The 13032-nt window shown below is 37.5% G+C and overlaps 1 protein-coding gene across 1 annotated transcript in view; it reads right to left on the bottom strand.

Moving 5' to 3' along the window:
- The window catches only part of LOC124595722 (ryanodine receptor), a 690379-nt gene that overhangs the window by 234978 nt on the left and 442369 nt on the right, over nt 1-13032 (bottom strand). The window contains exons 48-51 of the mRNA XM_047134588.1: nt 12257-12437; nt 9768-9982; nt 8285-8439; nt 2376-2500 (exon numbers count right to left, since the gene is read on the bottom strand). Of these exons, the coding sequence (XP_046990544.1) occupies nt 2376-2500; nt 8285-8439; nt 9768-9982; nt 12257-12437 (676 nt within the window). The remainder of the gene's footprint in view (nt 1-2375; nt 2501-8284; nt 8440-9767; nt 9983-12256; nt 12438-13032) is intronic.

Raw genomic sequence — 13032 nt, 5'->3', positions numbered from 1 at the left:
CTCATCGACGACATTATATCTTGGATGGACAGCTTCAAGTAGGAAAGTAGGCACATGTCACCCTGCATTTGGTTAACACTTGGGACACAAAACTGCTCTACTCCTCCAACCTGTGGTCCGACTACACTGTCTTCTATTTCTTATATATGATCTTGCCCCTAATCATCATCATCAACATCATCCTTATTGCACACACTCTCCTAACATATTACAGCTATGCTGTTTGTTGATCAAACAGTCCATGTACTGTAAGCTGTTCAATTAACTAATATGCCAGTAGAAACAGAATCACATACGATTTGTTGCTTACCTTTACCCCTGTTCTTAGATACAATATTCTACTATTTTGCTTCATGGTTTTTATGTAAGTGCATTATTATATTTTCAGGTATTTATGATATTATATTCTTTTCCAAATTTGTCTATAATATCATAACACATTTTACATAACTTTTATGAAATAAAGTACAGTACAAAAACTGGCTCATTTACAGATTTTACTTTGCACATTGATAAGAAAAATGTAATTTGTTTCTATTTGTTTTATATAATTCATAACTAATGCCATACGCACTTGATTATTTTCCAAATTTAATTTACGTAAAGTTAAATAGAAATTTCTTGCTCACTAAATAAAGAATTATTCACCTAATATTTTGAAAAATGTTTATGACATTATAGACAAATTTGAGAAAGAGTACATAATTTTGTTGCCAGACTTATAGCATTGCTTCAGGAAAGTTATGTGTACTATGATGTGTTACACTATTTTATACATCATTTTCTAAGAGAAAAAAATAAAAGAAAGCACTCACAGCAAGCATATTAGCTTCTAATCATATTGTGAAACAGTGTTTCTACTAATGATCTTTGCAGCATTGAGAGTGTATCAGAGAGAAGCAATGGTTAACAGTGTTTTAACACACGTTGGCTAAAATGTCACACACCTACACTAATGAAACAACTCCTGCATTGGTAGTGCTCCTGCAGCTGTCGAAGAATACCGCTGGCACTTCCCGACATGCCCAATTTCTGATCTGATCGTCAAGTGTTTTGAACACATCGCTTGAAACTGGTATTCTTCATGTTTCCTATTTCCTTCAGAACATGTAGGTAAACAACAGGAACAGCAATACAGTATTGAAATGGTGAAGTGTAGTCCCACTGGCAGCAGACAGCGATTTTCTTCACATATCAGTGTGTAAAGGAAACATTATATGTGGAAAACTTGTACCCACTCCTCATAGAGTGTCCACAATCTCCACTTAGGTGACATTGTCACACAACTTGAATTTTCTCACTATTTAAACGATAATCATCATTTGCTTTCATTAACACTATTCACTGATGAAACCATATACAGAAAGGAATGAACCACACACATAATAATCATCAATAATCACACAAAACCAGCGCAAAACCAATTTCCAAGTTCATTTTTCGATCAATGTTTGATGTGGCATGATTGGTAACATGTTGATAGGCCCAGCCATTTAAGAAGAGTGAATGATGTGACAGAATTATTCGTATTTTTTTGAAGATTTCTTTGTTGAACATCTTGAGGACGGTCCTTTGGCAATGTGGATTGCAATGTACATCAGTCATTATGAAGCCCCTATACATTTTACCAGACCTCTGAGGGAACATCTCAACCACACTTATCCTAATCGCTGAATTGGCCATGGTAGTACAGTTAACTGGTCACCAGGATCACCAGACATTACACCATTAGATTTTTGTTTATGAGACTGGATGAAGTCTGAGGTGTACAAAAGAAAGGTCTATACACAAGATGAACTGCCTAATCATGTCATGGATGATGCTGCCATCATTAGGGGATGTGCAGAGGCACTCAGACAATGTGTTCTCCCAAGAGTGCAGAAACTGAAGTTGTGGTGGGATATTCAAACATTTATTGTTAACTGTACAACAGCTATAATGTGATATGTATGATAATGCTTAGAGGTGAATCTGTTAAAAATATGTATTTTTCATTTGGCACATTGTAAAACATGTGTTGTAATGTTCCATATTTGTTGTACATTTTTAAACCTGACAATGTATTAAATAACACAGAAAATAACTAACAACATGCAGTGAATGTGTTCTGTCTTGGAAAGCATTCAGAATAGGAAGTTTTTTGCTACAAATGATAGTTCATGTCTTACTGTAAATATTGATCAATCCCTTTAGGAAATCTTGCATTTCTTTATGTGAGACCTACAAGCACTTTATAATAACTGTTGATCCTTGAAATTAGTTATGTGAATCAAGAACACATTTACAATATATTGTAGATACTGCAGTTGCGGGTTGCATTATGTGGGAGATTCCTGCTTCACACACACTAAAACACACCAAATGAGATGACGTACCTTATTTGCATCAATTATTGCTCTTAGAAGGCCTTCTCCTTCTCCTCTAAGAGCAGGACCTAAGCATTCTGGTCTTCTGATCAGAAGGCGAATTACTAAATTAGCATTTTCTTCAACACTCTCACCTGAAACACAAAATTAATGTCAGATAACAAATTCTTGCAGCTAAGCTGTCTGATAACCTATAAAAATTAATATATTTCTGGAAAACTACTTACACCTATCTGTACAAGCAACCTAACAACATTGAAAGACAATACACATTTAAGCACAAACCACAATAAGAGAAAGCGCTAAGATCATTTGACAAGGAAACATATTTTGAAGCCCTCATTTCCGACAGCTATAATATTACACTGATGAGCAAAAAATAAGAACAAAAGTAACTCGCACGACGTGTCACTGCCAAGTAACTCAGAGCGGTGAAACTTGGACCGTAGACAGAACAAACTGCTACAGTATAGTACAAAAGGCATCTTAAAGAAATACACAATGTGACAAGGAGAAATGACATTTTTATTCAAAGAAAATAATCACAATGAAGTTGTCATGATTTATAATGGTCTCCTGGGCATTACAAAACGTGGGACATGGACCTTAATAGGGTTTGTGATCACCACAGATGGCAGTGCATGCTCTGCCACATGCTCCCAAGCTGGGCACAAGGTTGGTGGGAGTTTTTGTTGTAGGGTGTTCCATTCCTCCACCAGTGTGGTTGACAGCTACTGGGTTGTCGTTGGTACATGCAAACATTGCAATGGAACAGGTCAGTGCCCGTTCTTTCACACATGTTGTAAGATATGACAGACAGTTAAATTTAAAACTTGATCCTTCAGTATATAAAATAAAACTTGATCCTTCAGTACATAAACTGCAATTTTGGGTTAAGTGTGAATAGTCTTATATATTTATATCTATAAATCGAAACCATAAATTTAACATAAAATTAGTGTTCTTCAGGGAACATAATTTTTTTTTATATTTTTGGTGTGGTTCAGAATTGTAACTGCATTTGAAGTCACTGACATTTAAAATTATGGTTTTATTCTATAGTTCCATAATCATTTTGAAAAATAAATCAAAACACATTTTTTAAAATGTAATTAATGTCATATTTAATTATTATTCAATTAAATGTAAGTTTCTCTAGATGCTAAAAATCAATATGTAATTGCTGCATCTTTCAGCAACTATACGAGTTGTTTTATCATTTGCTATCAAGTGTCGAGTTGTAAAGTTGTTGGGTGGCAAAGAAAAAGTTACCTGCAATATTTATATTATTTCGCTGAGCTTACTTTAAAATTAAAATCTAGCTTACTCTCACAAGAAGATGAACCATCCTACAAGACTGTGAGATAACAGTAATTCACTGATCTACAAAGCAGTACTGAGAGTTAAGTACAAACCGTTTACTTATCATTTCTACCTGCACTTGCTCATTTTAATATTCATTTATTAAGCAAACACAGACAAAGTTTGTAAAATTATAACATAACAATTATGTAGCCAACAGATCAAGGATTCAGGTTAGAACATGCTCCAACATGTCTCTCCAACACAACCCACATGTGCACAATGGGATTTAAGTAGATGGAATGGGTAAACCAGTCCATTCACCAAAAACTCTCTCGCTCCAGCAACTCTTCTGTCTGTGCAGTTCAATGTCATGCATAAAAATGAAGTCAGTGCCGAATGCATGTCTTAAACAGTGCACATGGGGAAGTAGTACATTGTCACAATAATGTTGACCAGGGAGTGTGCCATGTTCAAAGATTTGGAGGCCAGTACGTCAATGCTACATTACGCCTCCCCACACCATAGTACCTGGACCACCAAAACGATCATGTTTGACAATGTTCCTCAGTGCATTATGTACCCTGGTATGGCAAGAGTTGAGAACACGTAATTCACCCAGGAATATTTTTGAACACGATCAATTTGATGGCACAGGTGTTATGGTGTGAAGATGCATAATGTTCCATGGGCATAATGACCTCCAAATTTTTGAACGCAGTATGCTCACTGGTCAATGTTATTGTGACACTGCACTCCTTTCCCAATTGTGTGCATTTGCCCCTGACTTCATTTTTATGGGTGACTGCGCAACCACATCGAACTGCATAGGTGGAGCAGCTCTTGGAAAGAGAGGATATTTCGCAAATGGACTCGCCTGCCCATTTCCCTGACTTACATCCCACCGAGCACATGTAGGATGCATTGGGGAAATGTGTTTCAGCATGTGCACATGCACCAAAGTCCATCCACTAGTTGTTAACCACACTGTTGGATTGGAGAAATGGAATGCCCTACCACAAGAACTCCCTACCAACCTTGGGCCAGCTTGGGAGCATATTACAGAGCATGTCCTGCCATCCAAGGTGATCACACACCCAACTGACATCCATGTCCCGGATTTTGTAATGTCCAGGTCACCATCATAAATCTCCGTGACTTCAGTGTAATTATTGTCTTTGAATAGAAGTGTCATTTCTGTTTGTCTCATTGTATATTTCTTTCAGTTACTATATTTCACCAATTCTTTCCATGAAAAGTCCATGTTTCATTGAACTATGTTACTTGGCAGTGACATGCTATTTGAAATTTGCTTCTGTCCTTAGGAAAGTCTGCATGCCAGTGTACTTCAGGGTATTAATATTTATGTGGCAGACGTACTGATTAAAGCTTAATGAATTGCGTTCATTGGCATCACCATTCTAATAGAGTGACATCCAAATTTTACATTTCTTGCTTGCTACTTCTTTCCTTTTGTTCACTAAAATTCTTTGAGGTGGGTCTTTCTGTGTGCTAAAGTGTACCTATCAACCTTACATCATGCCAATTAAAAATGCGAAGAACTGTACATAGTATTTATTTACATAAAAAATGGGAAGTGAACTGTTTTACAGTCTATGACTAATAATATCAGAACAAAACTGCATCATTATAGATCCCACTGTGGATACCTTAAAATGAAAAAAGACAAAATGCATTTGGAAGAAATAAAATACGGTGCAGAAAGAGAAGTTGCTTTTTATTTACAAAACGACGACTTCCATCATATATTTGCATGGAAGCAAGCTGCATGACCTGAGTTTTTGTTTGTTGGTTCTCTTCTGGAACACATATTTTTGACAATATAATGTAACTGGATGGACAAAAAAATCTGGCTCCGAAAGCTCGCATAAGTTAAGCCTTTTCTGTCTTCTCCTGCCACCACTTGATGAGTAGGTTTTTTTACCTATCCAATTACATTATACTGTCAGGAATATCATTATCATACTACTGTTAATCTATTATTTCTGCATCTAATACTATAACCAAGCAATGGGACATGATGAATATACAGAGACCATGCCACTACATCTCCTATGGTTTCATCCCCAATGCCTCCTCCTAAGTTTCATTTCAGTAAGTTTAAGTCAGTTAACAACCTACAAGATATGCCTCCAAGATTTCCAAAAAACATATAAGATTTGAGTGAAGACTGAAGTGCATTCATAGTCAAAGCCTGGTTTGAAATAATTCATTTTGTGATGGAGTCTCTCAGCATTTATTTGAAGTACCTGGAGGGCGTTATCTGCATTGTGAGAAGAAATGACTCATTTTGTTTGCCTCCAAGCACTTCATGTAAACAATGATAATTCCTTCCTCTGGTAATAGTGCACACTAAGTTCAGGAAGGCAATGAATTATCTTTCCACATCCAGTATGAAGATATTTATATTCACATGACCCGTTTTGAGATTTTAAACCTTATTTTCAAAAATTTTGGGGGTCATTTTATTGTATAACAAAAAAGACAAAAGTAAAGTGATATAATGCAGTTAAACATGATTCTTACATGTCATGGCCATCAGTAAAACTCAGTATATGAAAATAAGCTATATTTCCATCCTTTCAAGGAGTGTGCAAGGGAAACTATCTCCAAAGCCCAAGTTCTTCATGTGCAATGTTTTGTTATTGTTTGATCTGAATGTGAGAATGAACTTCACTGTGACACAGTTTTGCAAAGTGTCAAGCAAATATGCAAAGAGCTGTGATCATAATCACAACAATATAATGTGTGTAGGAAAATATATCTCACCAAGAACAGCAACAACAGTGGGGTAGTGTGAAGTGACAAAAAACAGCATGAAAATCACAGCTACCAGATAAAAATTTTACAAATGTAAACTAACAATGATACAGAATAGTTGTTCATCCTTCATTTATTATAAAGTAGGAATATCAAAAATACCAGAAGAGAAACAGCAACAACATGCTACAAGAAGCTGCATTGGTCACATCACAAAATTTAGGTTAAATTTAGCATGTTAAAATACTGCTTATCCTGAATGTTTACCTTAAGATGGGCTGAGGGTTGAAATGCGTAGCAAACTTATTTAAAACACAAATACTTAAAGAAGTTTGATTTGTGAATGCTATCAGAACTGTATAAGCTCAATCATAAAAAAGATGTGCTGGCACTAGAAGTAGACATTAATATGAGGGCATGCTGAAAAGTAGTGCCCCCAAATTTTTAACAAGAGAACTCTTAAAGTGTTTTTAAATAAAATAAGCGTTATTAACATTCTATAGCTGTATTCCTCATGTCCACCTATTTATTTCTTAACAGATGAGCAAATTTCTCCAACAGGAGACCAGCTTGTTGATACCTTCACTGTAGAATGTTTGACTGTATTGATGGAGTCACTAACTCATCTCTGCTTGCACCACTTCATCTCTGTCAAAGTCAAGTCCTCAAAGATATTCTTTAAGCTTTGGAAAGAGATGAAAATCAGATGGGGGCAAGTCGGGACTGTGTGGAGAACGCTCGATGACGTTCAACCCAATGCATCGGATTATTGCAGATGTTGCAGTGCTCGTGTATGGTCTGGCATTGTCATGCTGAAGTAGAGGGCATTAAATGTGCGGACAATCCCTTCAAATTTGAAACTTGATTACAGTACACTATTTCTCAAGCACCAACATAGTTGCATCACAGACGATCACATTACACACTACATTTTGGAACCCTCTAGCAGCAGGGGGTCCTCTAGTGGCCGGGGGTTGCAAATATGTAGACATGAAGAGTAAATACATAGAGTGTTAGCAGCAAGTGTTTTATTTATAAAGTTTTAAGAGTTTTTGGCATGCCATCATAGTACAGTATACTTAAGAAAAATAGCCTGCAATGGAGCTGCTGCCTGTTAATGTATATATTGATTCATTCATCCTCGACGGCACTCCTTCAAAATAGGATTTACAGGACTTGCTGTGTAAATGAATAATGGTGTGTGTGTGTGTGTGTGTGTGTGTGTGTGTGTGTGTGTGTGTGTGTGTGTGTGTGAATGTGATGAACTTACGAATGATAATGCAAATATTGTCATTACTAAGCCATCTGCAATCTGCTGTCATTGTGTAACAAATGTTTCTGACACAGAGGCATGGGTGAGAGCTACTCAATTTTCAAACAATCTAATAAGGTGAAATATTCACAGTGTGTCAATAACTGTCTTAATGCCACATGTGTTTGCTCCACAGAAGAATGCAGGTTTAAAAACTAAGCTGTAATGATCTTACTGCTTATGTGCCTGTTTACTGATTTTTCTGTATAGTATTCATCATTTCTCAGATGTCGGGATTCCATTTTAAAGGGCTGTTGTTGTCAGAAAATTAAATATGTAAATCATATGCTGATACAACACTTACATGATTTTACCCTCTAGTAAAAGTTATGCCCTTGAATTGCTAAATTTTGAGTGTGATGGCACATCAAAAAGAAGAATCTTTTGAATAATAATTGAAATGTGCTTAATAAATACTTTACAATTTACATTTTTAATATAATGAGATACATGACATTATGCCTTCAGTGCAATTGTAGCACACACACAAACAAAAACAAATATAAATAAGTGCATTTCTAACCATTGACCCAGACACAGAATCTGAGGAAATCCAAATAACGCTCTCCTTCCACAGGATCCCAACCCAAATCTGGATATCCTTTCTCCACAAGTTCTGAGTTGGACTGCAGACCACAGCGAGAAAGATAGATAGCAATTTTTTCTAAATAATGTTCCCTGTAACCAAAAAATGAGAAGCTATATTGTTATTTTTATAAAAAAAATGATAGTCAAACAGTGGAATATCCAGGATGGAATGTAACAATATTGTGAGAAGGAAAGTTGCTACTCACCATATAGTGGAGATTCTGAGTCGCAGACAGGCACAACAAAAAGATTTTCACACTTAAAGCTTTCGGCCAATGGCCTTTGTCAACAATAGACACATATACGCGCCCACACACACACACACACACACACACACACACACACACACACACACACACACACACACACACACACACACGATTGCCGTCTCAGGAAACTGAAACCACACTGCAAGCAGCAGCACCAGTGCATGAAGGGAGTGGCAACTGGGTGGGGGAAAGGAGGAGGCTGGGGTGGGGAGGGAGAGAGATAGTATGGTGTGGATGGCAGACAGTGAAGTGCTGCAGGTTGGGCGGCGGGCAGAGAGAGGTGTGTGTGTGTGGGGGGGGGGGGGGGGGGGGGCTAGAAGTAGCGGAAAAGGAGAGAAATAAAGAGAATACACTGCCAAACATGATATCCTTCATTTCAATGACTGTTTCACAGCTTGTGCCATATGGATCCTTCCCACCAACACCAGCTTTTCTGGATTGCGCAGGTGGGAACTTCTCCAATACATCCTATGTTCCCGTAACCCTCCTGGCCTCAATCTTTGTTAGTTGCTGTCCTCACTCATCCAGCCCCTTCCCTGCTCCCATTCCAGCACTACACAGCTGTTATTCCAACACGACACCCAGTATTTTCTTATTTTTATTTATTTATTTTCTGTTTTTTATTTATTTCTCTTTATTTCTCTCTATTTTTCCCCTTTTCCGCTACTTCCATCCCCCCTCCCCCCCCCCCCTCCCCACCTCTCCCCTACCTGCTGCCCAATCTGCAGCACTTCCCTGTCTGCCAACCCCATCATACTATCCCTCCCCCTCCCTGCCCCAGCCTCCTCCTTTCCCCCACCCAGTTGCCACTCCCATCATGCACTGGTGCTGCTGCTCGCAGGGTGGTTTTACTTGTTTGAGACTGCAGTCGTGTGTGTGAGTTGCATTTCCATCAGTGTGTGTGTGTGTGTGTGTTGTGTGTGTGTGTGTCTATTGTTGACAAAGGCCATTGCCCAAAAGCTTTAAGTGTGGATATCTGTTTCTCGTGCCTATCTGCGACTCAGCATCTCTGCTATATGGTGAGTAGCAACTTTCCTTCTCATAAAAATGATAGTCACCTAGTATAAACTTTAAATTGGTTATTGCAGATTCATACACTTGTTGTAAAGTATTTAATGATATCACATGATATTTCAAATTATTTTTTACCTAAGTGCCAAGGCCAGCTCAGTGTTCTCCATGAGAGATGAATAGGCTACATCAAGAGGGGTACTTCCTCTTAGTGAAGGCCTAGACAGCAGAATGTTACTGTTTTCCAGAAGAAATGAGAAATGATCAAACATTGCTTTCTGGTTTTGTCGAGATGTTCTACAGAAATAGCAAAGGAATCTGCAGCAAGCTACCACCATCTCATGGGAAGTATCCTGCAAGAAATACAAAAACTGTAATGTACCTCCGATCTTCATTATGAAACAAGAAAGACACTGCATAGATAGGAGAAACAAATTGAATGATATAACTGGCAGAAAATTGAAAATACCAAAAGCACCAAAAGCACAATTGTTTCACTAACATGAAAAAAGCAAGTATTTGAACAGAAAAATGTAACAGGTAATATGGTAATATAACAAAGGTTTGTGACTTATGAATACATGATTCACAGGCAAATGATACAATGAGATTCCTGCCATCCCCCCCCCCCCCCCCCTTTTCCCTTTTCCCTTTAGCCTCATAACTTATGTTAAGGTGGTCTGAAGACAAAACGGGCCCCCTTGCAACCAACGAATTAACAGATACATAATGAGCAAGTACATATTACACAGGGTATTTACAAAATGTGGAGTACTGTCACATAACTGAGGCTCAACTTTAAAATGTAATTGAGGCTCATCTTTAAAACGTAATTTAGCTTCATCTTTAAAACTTCATTATTTAATTTAAGGAGAAAAAGTAACAACTTACCAAACAGTTGAAGGGCTAAGTCATCAATGCCGCATAAACAAGACACAGAGCTTTGCTAACTTTCAGACGAATCCTTCTATAGAGGTACAGCACACACACAAACACCTTACTCCAAAGATGTGCAAGTTAGTTAGTTAATAAATTTTGTGTTCCATGGATATTTTTTACATGATAAATTATAATGATTTTGATCAAGTCATTTTACATTCACATTGCAAGTTAATTTGTTAACATTGCTTTCTGCTGAACATTTCTAAGTTATCAGCTTGCTCTGAGCTCATATCACTCACTACAGAGTGATGCTGACACAGATTTTCAGCAAGTAAATGGGAAGGTGACATACATACAATGGAAACTAAACACTTTTGCCATGGTTCTGATAACAGTTCATAGTGTGTATAGTGTGTGCAGTGATTGCTACTGACAAATGAATGAACAGAATAGGATTGGATTCTTACATTGTTAAATAATTTCACTACAAAACAATACTATACACAAAGGATAAAGCAAAGGAGGTTGCACTATTTTAAACAGACTGGTCTTATATTCTGGATAATGGAGGTTTCAGTCTCCAGTCTGATTTAAGTTTTCCATGATTTCCCTCAATTACTTCAGCCAAGTTCCAGGATGTTTCCTATTACAAGGCCACGGCGAATTACCAGTTCCATCTTTGTCAAACTATGCCAATAGATGTATACATGCTTGTTTATAAGTATTACACTACCCCCCCCCCTCTTTTGTTATTAAACTGTAATAGCATAACATGTCCAATATCTTTGTAAAAATGATTTGCTATTGAATAAAACTGCTGCTACTACTAATATATGCATGCACGCATGCATGTGCACGCGCACGCACGCACACACACACGCACACACACACATACACACACACACACACACACACACACACACACACGTATATACACACACACACACACACACACACACACAAACCTGTAGGGTTACATTGTCCTGGCTGGCTACAATTGTGCAGCCCTGGGCCCCCAGCAGGGTCAGCACAGAATAGTTACACACACACACACACACACACACACTGTGTGTGTGTGTGTGTGTGTGTGTGTGTGTGTGTGTGTGTGCGCGCGCACGCTGTAACTATGAAAAAGGATTTGTTTAAAAGTTAACAAGGTGTCTTGTTAATGTGTCTGTTGACAACTCAGCACTGCAACTATTTTGTGAGTTGTTACCTACACTCCTCAAAATTATTTACAGCATATTCCATCAAGAACTTCCCTTACCAAACTTTATTATTTATAACATGTTATCATCACCAGCTACCATTATACTATTTGTAAATTATGCAACTGATTTGTGGGTCAGCATAAAAATTAGACCTTCCTCAATGGGTGCTACACTACACCTAAGTGTTGAATGATGAAATAGGCATATTCCAAGAAACTCTGTTGTTGAAGTTTCAGTCATATCAATGATATAAATTCTGTTCAAAAACAAAAAATTTTCTCCAATCAAAAGCAACATATAATCATGCAACTCTATTGTGATGCTACTACACATATATGCAAAGAGAAGATTTTGTTCACCATAGACATCACATCAAATAATGAAGCAATAATTTTATGCAATTTATATGAGTGACACTTGAAGGAAGGATTGGGGTAGGGATGGGGAGATGAATAATGGGAATGTGGTATGTCTATTCACTGTCTTGCAGGTTTTGGTAAGAAAAAAATTCTTAAATAAGTATGGATTGTTAACCTTCTCTTTTGTAGCAGCCTCGCCCTCTTGGCCAGTTGCTTGAGCCTGTGTCTGAGTGTCTGACTGTGCTTGGGCCCTACGGCCCAATGTGTTCATCATAACAGCCATCACATTTTCATGAACACGCAAGATTCTAATCAAATCTGGATGCTGGAAAAACGTGTGGTTGTTCACAAGTTTCCTGAAAAGTTAAAGGTAGTCATTTATTAAATAAGGAACTTATTTCTATCCCATATTGTACAAATTATCTAAAACAATTCATTAAAATACAGTTATTTTTTCATTCAGTTTTTTTTTATTTATCAAATAACTCAATACAGGGCAGTTCGCTGCTTTCATTAGGTGCCTACCTGGCATTATACAATTTATATATTATTAGACAGAATTGGTGGCCAGTACTTATTGTCAACAGGTAAAATGTGTAGTACCGCCAATAGGTACACACAAAAGTAAAAGAAACACATTAACTAGCTTTTTGAATTAATAGTTCCTTCATCAGGGAGGAGAGACAAATACACCACCACCTTGGTAATTACACACAATCAGTATCCTTTATAAAAGGCAACACAATGTTCTGTTTGTCCACTTGATGATTTTTACTGGTGCTGCTAGAAGTGGAGAAAATCTGCTCTAGTTGAAAGATATTGATTTATCTCTGAGTGCTGCCAATGTTGAGCTGGACTTAGATGTGAAGTATTACTCTGTGCATTGCTATGCATAACAGTGTAAGGACTGTGGCAAATGGCTGGCTGACACTGCCTTCCCCTCATTGCTGC

Source organism: Schistocerca americana, chromosome 2 (assembly GCF_021461395.2).
Source record: "Schistocerca americana isolate TAMUIC-IGC-003095 chromosome 2, iqSchAmer2.1, whole genome shotgun sequence".
NCBI classification, from domain to species: domain Eukaryota; kingdom Metazoa; phylum Arthropoda; class Insecta; order Orthoptera; family Acrididae; genus Schistocerca; species Schistocerca americana.
The sequence above is the reverse complement of the archived record's forward strand: the minus strand, read 5'-3'. Positions and strand labels throughout refer to the sequence as shown.